This window comes from Theropithecus gelada, chromosome 9, assembly GCF_003255815.1.
Source record: "Theropithecus gelada isolate Dixy chromosome 9, Tgel_1.0, whole genome shotgun sequence".
NCBI classification, from domain to species: Eukaryota; Metazoa; Chordata; class Mammalia; order Primates; family Cercopithecidae; genus Theropithecus; species Theropithecus gelada.
In genome coordinates this window covers 6,148,328-6,162,024 of record NC_037677.1, presented here as the reverse complement: position 1 = coordinate 6,162,024, position 13,697 = coordinate 6,148,328, and the positions used below count along the sequence as shown (strand labels likewise).

The 13,697-nt window shown below is 50.7% G+C and overlaps 1 protein-coding gene across 3 annotated transcripts in view; it reads right to left on the bottom strand.

Moving 5' to 3' along the window:
* Positions 1-7,784: 7,784 nt before the first annotated feature.
* PFKFB3 (6-phosphofructo-2-kinase/fructose-2,6-biphosphatase 3) overlaps positions 7,785-13,697 on the bottom strand; it is an 88,050-nt gene continuing 82,137 nt past the window's right edge. For all 3 annotated transcript variants that reach the window (XM_025395722.1, XM_025395718.1, XM_025395719.1), the window contains exon 15: positions 7,785-10,439. In XM_025395722.1, the coding sequence (XP_025251507.1) occupies positions 10,392-10,439 (48 nt within the window). In that variant the 3' untranslated portion in view covers positions 7,785-10,391. The remainder of the gene's footprint in view (positions 10,440-13,697) is intronic.

The window sequence follows — 13,697 nt, the reverse complement described above, 5'->3', positions numbered from 1 at the left end:
GTATGTTGTCCCAGGACCAGCTGCTTGGGGCGTGCAGCAGTTCCACTTCCAAGGATTACAAAGTGGTTGTTAAAGGGATCTCTCTTTTTTTCTCTAATGAAACGCTCTCTGGAGCACTGGCTTTCTTCACAGCTCTCTTGATTGTCTTGGAACTCGAAGGACCTGAGCATTCCTAGCGAATCAATTAGACATTAGTTCTGGTAGGGGTGGTGCCAAGTCATCCAGTGCTTTTTTATCCCTAATACTTAGAACAGTGACTTGCATATAACAGGCATTCAACAGATACTTGCTGGTATAGACAGCCTCCTCCAAGTCATATTATAAAAGCCTCACTGGAAAAACTAAAACGAGCCCCTTTGGGCTGGTCAGTAACTGAATCTGCTATAAAGTAAATTATAGAAATAAAATGTCTAGGCTGGGCACGGTGGCTCACACCTGTAATCCCAGCACTTTGAGAGGCCGAGGTGGGTGGATCACCTGAGGTCAAGAGTTCGAAACCACCCTGGCCGACATGGCGAAACTCCGTCTCTACTAAAAATACAAAAATTAGCCGGGTGTGGTAGTGGGCACCTGTAATTCCAGCTACCTGGGAGGCTGAGGCAGGAGAATCGCTTGAACCCAGGAGGCGGAGGTTGCAGTGAGCTGAGACCGAGCCATTGCACTCCAGCCCGAGCGACTTCATCTCAAAAAGAGTCTCCAGAGCGAGACTCCATCTCAAAAAAAAATGTTTACAGAATACTGCTTCAGGGCACTACAGTGGGAACAGTTTCACCCCACAGGTGTGCCTGCACATGTTAGAGATCGTGCATAATATAGTTAAGGCACATGAGGAAAAACGAAGTGAGGATGTGGCTGGGCGGAAAACGAGGGTGGAAAACGAGGTACCTGCTTCTGTATATACGGGTGACGGTGTGCCCTGGCCAGGCCTGTCCTGGGCAGGAATATTAAGTGTGAAATATTCTGGAGAGTGGGAGGCAAGGAGTTCATGGAAATCCGAGCTTGCATTGCAGAGACTTAGTTCAGAGACTTAAGAACTCATCTACAAAAGAATGATCATGAGTCCACAGTGGTCTATATAAATGACGGAATAAGTAAATATATAGGGAGAAGGGACAGATTTTCCTTATGAAAGAATTACAAATGATAAGTGTAAAAGGAATAAGGAAAATTGAAACTCACTATTAAGGGCCTGGCAAGGTAGCATATGCCTATAATCCCTGCACTTTGCGAGGCTGAGGCAGGAAGAATCACTTGAGGCCAGTTCAAGACCAGCCTGGGCAAAACAGTGAGATCCAACTCCATAAAAAATTTAAAAATTAAGCAGGACATGGTGATTCACACCTGTAACCCCAGCTACTCAGGAGGCTGAGGTGGGAGGACTGCTTGAGCCCAGGTGTTAGAGGCTGCAGTGAGCTATGATTATGCCACTGCACTCCAGCCTGGGTGACAGAGTAAGACCCCCATCTCTTAAAAAAAAAAAAAAAAAAAGAAAGCCACCATTAGAACACCACAATACAAATAATATCTGCTGCAAGGAAAATACACTAATGGATGCTAAAATTAGAAGGTGAAACTTTCAGGAGAAACAGGGTATTTACATCCCCTCAAAGTATCTCCTTCATTGGTGGTTTTTGTGTGTGGAGATGGGATCTCACTATGTTGCTCAGGCCAGTCTTGGATTCCTGGGCTCAAGCGATCCTCCCACCTTGGCCTCCCAAAGCACTGGGATTACAGGCGTGAGCCACGGCACCTGGGCTGGTGGTGGTCTGAACACATGGCCACGGATTCTTTGATACTGCTCCCTTCAGGAGGTGGAGCTCACTGCCCTCCCCTTGAAAGGGAGCTGGACTAAGTGACTCATTCCTAAAACATTGAAAGTTGAAGGGAAAAAATACCAGCCTGGCAAGAGTTGGCAGACACCACCTTCGCCAAAGATCAAAGTTAACATCCCCAGAAGGAAGTCCTGTGTGACTGTGTCCCCTCAGAGAGGATGTCATGAGAAGGACGCTTCACTTCGGTGGGATTCTCCCCGAAATCCCTAAACTAGACTCAGTCCCATCAAGAGAAAACATGAGACAAACACAAACTGAAGGACATTCTACGGCCGGGTGCAATGGCTCATGCCTGTGATCCCAACACTTTGGGAGGCCGAAGCAGGTGGATCATGAGGTCAGGAGTTTAAGACCAGCCCGGCCAACATGGAGAAACCCCGTCTCTACTAAAAATACAAAAAAATTAACCAGGCTTGGTGGTGTGCACCTGTAATCCCAGCTACTCAGGAGGCTGAGGCAGGAGAATCACTTGAACCTGGGAGGTGGAGGTTGCAGTGAACTGAGATCGCACCATTGCACTCCAGCCTGGGCAATAGAGTGAGAATCCATCTCAAAAAACAAAAAAGGAACATTCTACAACATACCTGACTAGTACTCTGCAAAAGCATCGAGGTAATAAAAATAAAAAGGAAAGAGTGAGAAGTTGTCACAGATTGAAGGAGTCTAAGGAGATAAGGTGACGTCCTGGACTCTGGATCCTGAAACAGAAAAACGGCGTTAGTGGAAAAACTGGTGAGACCTGAATGAAGTCTGCAGTTTTGTTGCTAGCACTGTACTAACCATGTTAACTCTTAGTTTTGACGAGGGCACCATGTTGTTGTAAGATGTTTGTATTACGGGCAGCTGGGTGAAACGTAGACAGGAACTCTCCGTACTGTCTTTGCAACTCTTCTGTAAATCCAAAATTATTTCAGGCCAGGCGCAGTGGCTCACGCCTGTAATCCCAGCACATTGTGAGGCTGAGGCGGGCAGATCACCTGAGGTTGGAGTTCGAGACCAGCCTGGCCAACACAGTGAAACCCCATCTCTACTAAAAAATGCAAAAATTATCTGGGCGTGGTGGCGAGCACCTGTAATCCTACCGACTAGGGAGGCTGAGACACAAGAATCGCTTGAACCCAGGAGACAGAGGTTTCAGTGAGCCGAGATCATGCCACTGCACTCCAGGCTGGGGGACAAAGCAAGACTCCATCTCAAAAATACATACATACATAAAATAAAATAAAATAATTTCAAAATAAAAAGTTTTCCAAAAACCATCTAGTCTAAGCCCTTTCTTGTGCATGTAAGAAATCTAGGAATGCTAACTTACAAACTCCCTGCATCCTAGCACTGAGCATGTGATAAGTAGGAGCTTGGCCTGTTGTTTGCAAAGCAGAAAAGGACTATTGTGAATGTAAGCAAACTTCTCAGTCTGTTTTAGAAAAGGGAGAATGTGGAAACTGGGGATCCGAAAACATTCCCTTAAAATTATCTATGCAAATGTACCCCTTAGAAAGTCTTCATGGTCAGGCACGGTGGCTCATGCCTATAATCCCGCCACTTCAGGAGGCCCAGGGGGGCAGATTGATTGAGTCCAGGAGTTCGAGATCAGCCTGGCCAATGTGGTGAAACCCCATCTCTACTTAGAATACAAACATTAGCCAGGCGTGGTGGCACACACCTGAAGTCCCAGCTACTTGGGAGGCTGAGGTGGGAGAACGGCTTGAGCCCAGGAATTCAAGGCTGCATGAGTCGACATCATGCCACTGCACTCCAGCGTGGGCAACAGAGCAAGACTCTGTCTCAAAAAAAAAAATATTAGAACATCTTCATGTTCTCCAGGGATAGGAAATCCCTGAGGATGCTGTCTGGAAGAGGTAGGGAGTGAAAAACACATAACCTTACAGAACGGACATCTGGTCCCCAAGGTTATGTGAGCATCCTGAGTTATGACCCACTCCAGAAAATCTGTTGTTCATCTGGACACTGACAAACCTCTCCACAGCCCCAGGGACAGGAAACCCTGCTTGCTAATTAATATGCGACTCAATTCCCTTTCCTGTGGTCTGCTGACTCACGCAGGAGTATCCTGGCAGTCTGTGGAGCCCTTAGGCTGTGATGTGGCTAACAGCACCTTCCGGGAGTCTAACAGACCGGGTTTGCCTCAGTTATGGCTGAGCAAAATCAAGCAGGGTCCTTAAGTTCTCCTGGCTACAGTTCCATATCTGAAAAGTGGGGATAACAGTGTCTACCTTGCATTTGAAACGCCGGGCATGCATGCTTAGAAGAATAACTACCGCAGCAGCACTCTCTCTGTGCCAGGAACTGTCAGGCGTGTTTCATTCATATTTAGTCCTCCCCAGTGGGGCAATTCTCAACCCCTAAAGTCAGAAATACCATCTGATGCAGCAGCAATCCCATTACTGGCTATATACCCAAAGGAATACAAGCTGTTCCACCTTAAAGACACATGCACGCGTATGTTCATTGCAGCACTATTCACAATAGCAAAGACATGGAACCAACCCAAATGCCCATCAATGATAGACTGGATAAAGAAAATGTGGTATATACCATGGAATACTATACAGCCATAAAAAGGAATGGATCCTATTCTTTGCAGGGACATGGAAGGAGCTGGAGGCCATTATCCTCAGCAAACTAATGCAGGAACAGAAAACCAGATACCACATGTTCTCACATATAAGTGGGAGCTAAATAATGAGAACACATAGACACATACAGGGGAACAGCACACATTGGGGCCTATCAGAAGGTGGAGGATGGAAGGACGGAGAGGATGAGCAAAAATAACTAATGGGTACTGGGCTTAATGCCTGGGTGATGAAATAATCTGTACAACAAACCCCCATGACAAAAGTTTACCTGTTTAACAAGCCTACCCATCCGGCATGTGTACACCTGAACTTAAAATAAAAGTTTAAAAAAAAAAAAAGATTCAGTCCTCCCAATAAGCCTGAAAACTATGGCATTCCTTTACATCTTTTTTTTTTTTCTTCTTCTTTTATTTTTTGAGATGGCATCTCAGCCAGGCTCAGGGACTGACACCTGTAACCCCAGCACTTTGAGAGGTCAAGGCAAGTGGATCACCTGAGGTCAGGAATTCAAGACCAGCCTGACCAACATGGCAAAACTCCTTCTACTCTAAAAATATATAACTTAGCCGGGCTTAGTGGCACGCACCTGTAATCCCAGCTACTCAAGAGGCTGAGGCGAGAGAATCACTTGAACCCAGGATGTGGAGGCTGCAGTGAGCTGAGATTGCACTACTGCACTCTAGCCTGGGCAACAGCGCCAGACTCTGTCTCAAAAAAATAATAAAGAAAGAAATAAAAGTTTCTCCAAAGACATTTCTCAGGGACTGCACCAGGGGTCCTCTTTAGTCCCAAGGGCTGAAGTGCCATGTTTTGAGGTGAGTCTGGTGTCTTTATGGGGGTTCTCTTTTCACCTGGTCTTAGGAGTATGTCAGAACCTATAGGCTGAAACCAGCACCTTCACAGATTATCTAGACCATCAATTAATTGACTGGAAAGACTGGCTCACACACCGAGAACAACTGAATCCAAAGCCACTTATGCTGTCTTGCAAAATGTGAGCTTAAAATGAAGTTTATAAAACAGTCTTTAGCTGGGCCTGGTGGCGCGTGCCTGTAATTCCAGCACTTTGGGAGGCCGAGGCAGGCGGTTCACTTGAGCTCAGGAGTTTAAGACCAGCCTGGGCAACATGGCGAAACCTCATCTCGACAAAGAATACAAAAATTAGCTGGGTATGGTGGCACATGCCTGTAGTCCCAGCTACTAGGGAGGCAGAGGTGGGAGGATGACTTGAGCCCTGGAGATGGAGGTTGCAGTGAGCTGAGATCCCACCTCTGCACTCCAGCCTGGGAGACAGAGCTAAACCCTGTCTCGAAAAACAAACACACTTTAGAACTCACAAGCATTGTGAGATTCAGATTTTGAAAACTCACAGAAGGCTTTGAATTTATTTTTGTTAATATAATATTTTTGGTTCAAAAAAAGTTACCTTCAATGACATGTTTGCTCACATTTCCTTTCTTCTATAAACTCTTTCTAAGCCTCCTCTCCAAGCTGAATGAACGCCTCACTCTTCACCAGCACATCGTCTGGGTCTAGTCATCCACTTAGTGACAGAGCCCACTGTGGGCCAGGTTTGTATGGACGATGAGGAGGCACAGGGAGCTGCCCTGCTCTCGGAGATCTTAGGCTCAGGTTCAGGAGACAGAGGCCAAGGCAGTCAACACACACAGCGAAAGGCGTGCATGGACTTGGGAGACAGGGGAGTCTTTTTTGGTGTAGGCTTTGACAACCGAATGGGGGTAGGGAGGAAGTGTCGGGGAGAACCCTGGATAGCTGGGGAGACGTCCCAGGGGAGGGAACGGCACTCTCGAAGGCCCTGCGGTGGGTGTACGTTGGCAAGTTCAAGGACCTGCAGGAGGTCAGGGTGGCCGGAGCTGAGGGAGTGAGAAGTGAAAGGAACCAAGCCCAGGCAGCGAATGGAAATGACTGGTGTGTACAACGTCCACCCTCCCCGGCCCCGGCCCTCCTCTCTCCAACAGCATCCACCCGCTTACTGAATCTTCTGTATTTAGTCAGGGACTGTGGACCTAGCCCATCTCTCGGATGAATCTCAGGGCTGCCCCAAAAGGTCACAGAGCCCCTGTAGATCCCCACAGCCTGGCTGGCCCAGGACCTTACGATACATAGATATCCTCTTTGGGAGCAGTCTTTTCATTTTCTGGGTAGTCAGCCTGAAGGCTAGGCCAGATTTCTGTCAAGGCCACTGCTCTATCCCTGCACCTGACACATCTCACGCCATCAAACGTGACTCAGAGCTTGAGGAGGTGGCCTCAGGTTCACCAAAATGCTCTGCCCCATCACACTGTGGCCAGATCACAACCCTGGGAGTCATCTCGCAATGGAGGTGCCAAGTCTTTGCCGCCTGTTCTCTTCACAGCCTGGGCGGCAGGTGCGTAAAGGATGAAGGAAGACTCACTGGCAATCAAGGCTATCTCTGGAGCGTAGCAGTGGGGGGCTCTGGAAAAAATTCCGACCAAGCAAGACGCTGGTCATGCATTCCGGCTGCAGAAGGAACCGCTCCAGGGCTTCCTCCACTCGGCGGGTATGCCACGCTCCACCCTAAACCCCGTCCCATCTGCAAAGATGCAGATGCTGAGGCTGAAAGTGAAATAACCGGCTCAACCTCTGTCAACCAATGAGAGGCAAAAAAGTCATAGAAGCTTGAGTTTTATTCCCTGTAGAAACTTGGAAGGGGGCCAGAAGGGGATGGGGAAGGGCGGGTGAAAGGAACCTAAAATGAAAGATCCCTTCTGTGGTGCCGCTGGGGCAAGAACTGCTGCTGTTTAAAAGGGTGTGGGGAAGGGGTATAGAAGGAAGGGAGTAAAACTGACATAGGGCCAGGCACAGTGGCTCACGCCTGTAATCCCAGCACTTTGGAAAGCAGAGGTGGGCAGATCACCTGAGGCCAGTTCAAGACCAGCCTGGTCAACACGGTGAAACCCCATCTCTAATAAAAATACAAAAATTAGCCAGGCATGGTGGCGCACACCTGTAATCCCAGCTACTCGGGAGGCTGAGGAATGAGAATTGCTTGAACCTCGTAGGAGGAAGTTGCAGTGAGCTGAGATCGTGCCACTGCACTCCAGCATGGGCGAGAGAATGAGAAACTCAGTCTCAAAAATAAAAATCAAATAAAAATTAATAAAAATAAAACATGAAGTCTATCAATTAGAAGAAAGACTGAGACAGCTCATTCTCCCCAAATGCAGGCAGGAGACACTCTGTACTTGAACATCCTGTTGAAGGGAAGATAATGAAGCGGTGAGTTGGCAGCTCCGTGGTGCATCTGCCATAAACACCAATTAAAGACTCTTCTTTCCCCCATGAAAAGACCAGAGGTTCACTTCGTCCATGTATTTCAACCAAGTATTTTATTGGTCTGGCAACTGCAAAATATACAAATTTCTGAAAGGCATCTCCTGTTGGAAAGCTAGCAGAGCTTTATATCCCAGGTCATTAACTCAGACAAATACATAGAACACAGAGAAGTCATAAGTCACACATAGAAGGCTCCCAAACCAATTAACAACAAAACCCAATCTCTACGGCTTTCTATTGTTTAGGCTCCTTATACATATTAAATAAATAAATAGCACATCTGCTATCAAAATAATACAAAAATAAATTTCAAGTATTACAAACGAAAATATCATTGGTGTGGTTCCAAACAGTTTTTCTTCTCTCCCAAAATGAAGAGCTTTGCCCGTGGTCTCAGGACAGAATAAGGAGAGGGGGAAACTCACCCAAAAACAAATAGACAAAGTTAAAAATATTGGTCCCCGTTATTTTTTTTTGTGGGGTGGGGAGTTGGTAAGAATCGGTAGACGCCAAAATTCATGACTGTAGCTCAAACCCACCCCTGCCCCGTCCAACGTCCCCTCAAAAGGCAGGTCACTGGCTTGCAAAGTGGGCAGTGTTCTCCTTTCTGTAGACTCTCCCTCCCTGTCCAGATTCATGTTCCCTCTCTTCCCATCTAGGCCCTTCCCAAACTAAAGGCCCGTGTTAGGCCAAGGCTTCTGTATTTAGGTATTGATTTTAGGTAGTCAGAGGGGAGAGGGGAACACAGCTTTATCAAGCCCCCATCTGTATCGAACTTCAGAGTTGATGTTCAAAGAATGAGGCCTGCGAAGGGGACACGAGAAACTATTCTCGAGAGCAAAGCAACAGGCCTTTCATGTCAAATCGAAAAATACAACCAAGTGAAGCACAATCATGCACCCATGCACGCCCACCCGCTACCCACACACTCTGATGAGACTCAACATCCAGGGAGAGAGAGAAAACTGTGTGAGTCTGGAGTTGCACGGGAATGCAGACAGACATCCTCTCCAGCAGATGCCAGCCAAAGCGGGTGTGATGGGCAGGGAGGGCTTGAATGGTTCAGCGTGAAAATCCCCCACTTGACTGTACGATATCTGAAGCACAGCCTCAGTTCCTACTCAATTCCAACCGGGAAAAAAAAAACATGCATTCTTTAAAAACTTTTCTCGAAAAACAAACAGCAACAGTTCTTCTTGAAAAACAAAGAGCAACGGCTCTTCTTTCCACGCCCAGTTTCAGCTGCCTAAATCCCCCGCCCTCACCCAGGACCTGTCCCTTGAGCTGGGAGGAGGATCTCGGGGCTCACAGCAGAAGGCAGGAAAGAAAAGTGACCTTTGGCACCAGCTTTGAGACGTCCTGAAAAGGGTCATTTGGACAAACTCTGCTGCCTGCCGAGTTTCCAAATGGTTTCATCTGGGCACGAGACCCCCCCCCCGCCCCACCTACCCCAGGGTTTGAGGCAATGACAAGAAACCAACAGGCTGAGACGACAGGTCCCATGCTTTCCATCACCACAGAAATGTCACGGATGCCATGAAGGGAAGGCCAGGACAAAGTCCACTCTTCCGACTTCCCCAAGGCACTGGCAGAGTGCCAGGCACAAGGCAGACGCTCCAAGACAGTGTGCAGGCAGCTCTGGAAGCAGCAGCTGGGAGTGAGGCCTTGCTCGGGCCACTGTCCCCACCTGGGAAGAGCAGGGACAGTAATGCAAGTGCTGGGGAAGGACGCCAGGTGCTTCGCTCCCCACCTTCAGAGGCTCCAAGCCCCCCCAGGGCAACACACCCCAACATCTACGTTCCTGAAGAGAAGGTGTGACGCTCAGGTCACACTTCCGCCATCAAAAAAGTGCAAAAGCCAGCAGCCCCAGGAAAGTGTATCTCAGTTCCCCCCAAGTCCAGGTTGCAGGAGAGAGGGGCCCTGGAGGGCCCAGTTCTCACATTTCAGCAAAATACTTCCCTCTCCCCGTGCGGCCAGCCTGCCCTTGAACATCTTTGGAGGCAGAACGCAGGCCTGGAAGGTGTGTGGACCCGCGGGACAGCCGAAGTGTGGACCACCCAGCCAACTTGCATATCGGCTCAGGGACTTCTTGCACAAGATGCCCCAACCCAACACCTATCCAAGTCCATTCCCATGAAGCGTCTTCCCAGGTCAAGATGCATCAAACAGCCACGTGGAAGTTTTTACCCATTCCTTGACCTTCAGCCACTAGGAGCTTGCCTCCTTTAATTTTAGGATTCTGCCACCAGTGTGGTCTTCCCAGCTCCAAATGTGCCAGGAGATCACAGAAACAAAATAAAATGGCACAGTGTCCCCAGTGGCCTCTTGTCAGGACCAGCACTCATCACTCTCCCCAGGCCTTGTAGGTCTTCGAAGCTGGACACTCCTAGGAAACCCAGAGAGTGGAGGTTGGGACCCCGCGGCTAAAGGCAGGGTGCCAGGGACCCACGTGGCTTTCCGGTGTCCAGCGGCTGAGGGGACACAGAGGGTGCCAAGCATGGTTCTCTTCGGCCAAGGCTCCCCCGCTGCTCCATCCCACCCTCTCCAGAAGAAGTCCTCAGGATACGCTGCGCCTCGGGCAGAGGGCAGGACACAAGCTAAGCTGCAGAAATGGAAACGGAATGGAACCAACACGTCTGCTTCAGTGTTTCCTGGAGGAGTCGGCGCTGCTCCGGGAGCCTTTCATGTTCTGTTTTCAGGAGAAAAGAAAGGTGGGGAGGGAGTCAAGATTTGCAGCTGGCTGGCTTCTAAAGCAGAAGATGCCGAGTCATGCAAGGGAGAATTCTTCCCTCCCTCCATCCCAGACAAAGAACAGGACCTAAGAAAGGTGCTGCCAATCCCACAGGCGGAAGACAGCCCAGGTGGGCCCCAGAACATGACGGAAGATAACCCCAGAGTCTCAGAGAAGGGGCTGGGCGCCAGGCCAGGAGCCCGCCTGGTGGGGGCCGTGTGGCTCCGGGAGGACCATGAGCTACGCAGTGCTAGGCGCCAGGGACCACAGGAGCCTCATGCTCATGACCCCATAGAAATCCCACAAGGGGAACCTCACTGGCCCCAGCCAGGCAGATGAGCCTGGGGCCTCCAAAGACACACAGGCCCCCTCCTCTCAACTCAGCCCACAGCAGAGCCACACTCCCAGCTCCTGCATCCAGATTCTGGGAACACAGCTTGACAGGCAGAACACAGGTGATACATGGAATGGCTGGACATGGTGGGGAGGCCCAGGCAGGAAGCCAGGCAGAGGGGGCTGTCGCTAAAACCCTGCCCCACTTCTGATCACAATGGCCCTCGCAGGGAGTCCCACCCCTAGGGCACTGGCCAGTACCAACTGCCCCCCGAAAACATGTTCCGATATTAGTGGGGAACATGACTGACTGCAGCCACTGCACAGCAGGCCTCCTTCCCCGACCTCCTTCACCTACGCCTCAAAAAACAAGAAAACATACAATGTTTAAAACTATTCTCTCCAATCCTCAGTGTCTCCACCCAGACTGCTCTAAAGACGGTGGGAGAGCCCAGGCACACAGGGCCACCACGGCCCATACCCACCCCACACAGAACTGGGGGTCCGAGGCTGCAGCCATCCACAGGGAGGAAAGTCACAGGGCTGGGCAGCATCAGAGCTCTTGCCCAGGCCTGGGCTGGACTCAGGAACCCAGGTGATGGGTGCCCGCTGGGAGGTAATAGGTGCCTGCTGGGGGGTGATGGGTGCCTGCCGGGAGGTGATAGGTGCCTGTCAGGAGTGATGGGTGCCCACTGGGGGATGATGGGTGCCCACTGGGGGATGACAGGTGCCTGCCAGGGGATAACAAGTACCTGCTTGGAGGTGATAGGTGACTGCTAGGGGGTGATGGGTACCCATTGGGGGTTGATGGGTGTCTGCCAGGGGATGATGGGTGCCTGCTAGGGGGTGATAAATGCCTGCCGGGAGGTGATAGGTGCCTGTCAGGGGGTGATGGGTGCCCATCGGGGGATGATGGGTGCCCGTCGGGGGGTGATGGAAGTGATGGGTGCCTGCCGGGAGGTGATAAGTGCCTGCCAGGGGGTGATGGGTACCCATTGGGTGATGATGGGTGCCTGCCAGGGGATAATGAGTACCTGCTGGGAGGTGATAGGTGACTGCCAGGGGGTGATGGGTGCCATCAGGGGATGATGGGTGCCTGCCGGGGGGTGATAGGTGCCTGCTGGGAGGTGATAGGTGCTGCCAGGGGGTGATGGGTGCCATCGGGGGATGATGGGTGCCTGCCGGGGGATGATGGAAGTGATGGGTGCCTGCCGGGAGGTGATAAGTGCCTTCCAGGGGGTGACGGGTACCCATCGGAGGATGATGGGTGCCTGTCGGGGGTGATGGGTGCCTGCCGGGGGGGGATGGAAGTGACGGGTGCCCGCCAGGAGGGGACAATTCTCTCCAGAGAGCCCTGGGTCCTCATATCTAGGGAGAGCCCCAGCCGGGCTGTGGGATCAGAGAGCAGGGCTGACATTTCCCTCCACATCCGCTGGCTCCGACCTGTCCTCACCACCACCAGCCCACGGCTTCCGGCACCCACAGATGATGGCGATGCAACAATGACAGTGGAGAGCCTGCAAGACCGGGTGACGTCCACGTCCTTCACCCAGGGGCCCCGGCTCAGGACACGTGGGGGGTGAGAGACAGACTAGAAAGGACCTCACGACAATGGTGCTGCACTTCACACCCTCGGCATGGAGACAAATGAGCCCCGCACTGCACGATGGCCAGTCTGCACACAGACCCAGGTGCCGTGACGCGGTGCAGAACGGAGGGACATGCACCCAGGCATTTACCTTCCACGGTTAGTAAGGAGAAAACTTTGAGAAAATGTGACAGACAGTTCGTCTTTCAAGCAGAGTGGGGAAGAGGAAGAAACAGGTTGGAAAAGGAAAAAAAAAAAAAAATCTTTAGTAGGGTTTTCTAGTGTGCATTTGAAATTTTAAAAATGAAGGTTGCATCACAAATGCCAGGTGATCTCTCGATCCCAAGCAGCCGGCACAGCCCCTAGGAAGGCACTGCAGAGCACCGGGTCTGGACAGTCGTTCACCCCCATTTTACTGGGAAACCAAGATCACAGGGGTCAAAAGACTCTAGGCCAGGTGCAGTAGCTCACGCCTGTAATCCCAGCACTTTGGGAGGCCGAGGTGGGTGGATCACCTGAGGTCAGGAATTCGAGACCACCCTGGCCAACATGGTGAAACCCCATCTCTACTAAAAATACAAACATTATCCAGGCGTGGTGGTGGGCGCCTGTAATCCCAGCTACTCAGGAGGTTGAGGCAGGAGAATCACTTGCACCCGGGAGAAGGAGGCTGCAGTGAACCAAGATTGTACCACTGCACTCCAGCCTGGCAACAAGAGCAAAACTCCGTCTCAAAAAAGAAAGATTTCAGGCCACTGCCTTGAGACCCCAGGGGTTTCCCCTTCCCAAGTCTGAGTGTTCCTGCTGCCCCAGAGAAGAAATCCCTCAGGTTACAGAAGGGTATCCAAATGCTGACCCAATGCCAGCAAGCCCAGAAGTCTCCACAGGCCCAGGGCACCAAGTTCCTCCCTGACAAGAACAGCACTGCCGTCTGCCATGCACTTCCTAGGGGCCAGATGTTCTGCTAAGTCCTGTATCTAGAGTCTCATTAGGAAACCTTTATGAAGTTATTATCTCCATATTACAGATGAGGAAGCTGAGGTTCTAGAATTGCTTTAACGTGCCCGTGCCAAGGACAGAGGCCAGGAGGAGTAGAACCAAGACGCAGACCTGGCTCGGTCTGACTTTCATCATAAATTCTGGTCACAGAGCCCAGGTGGACTCCTAGAATCCGATGTGGCTACAATCCTAGACGTGGGGTCACGCACCCAGAATGGATGGGACAATGGGACTCCAGAGTGAAATTCCGACCTGAGTCAGGTGTGATGGGTCCACAGGATGTATTTTTGCTGAGC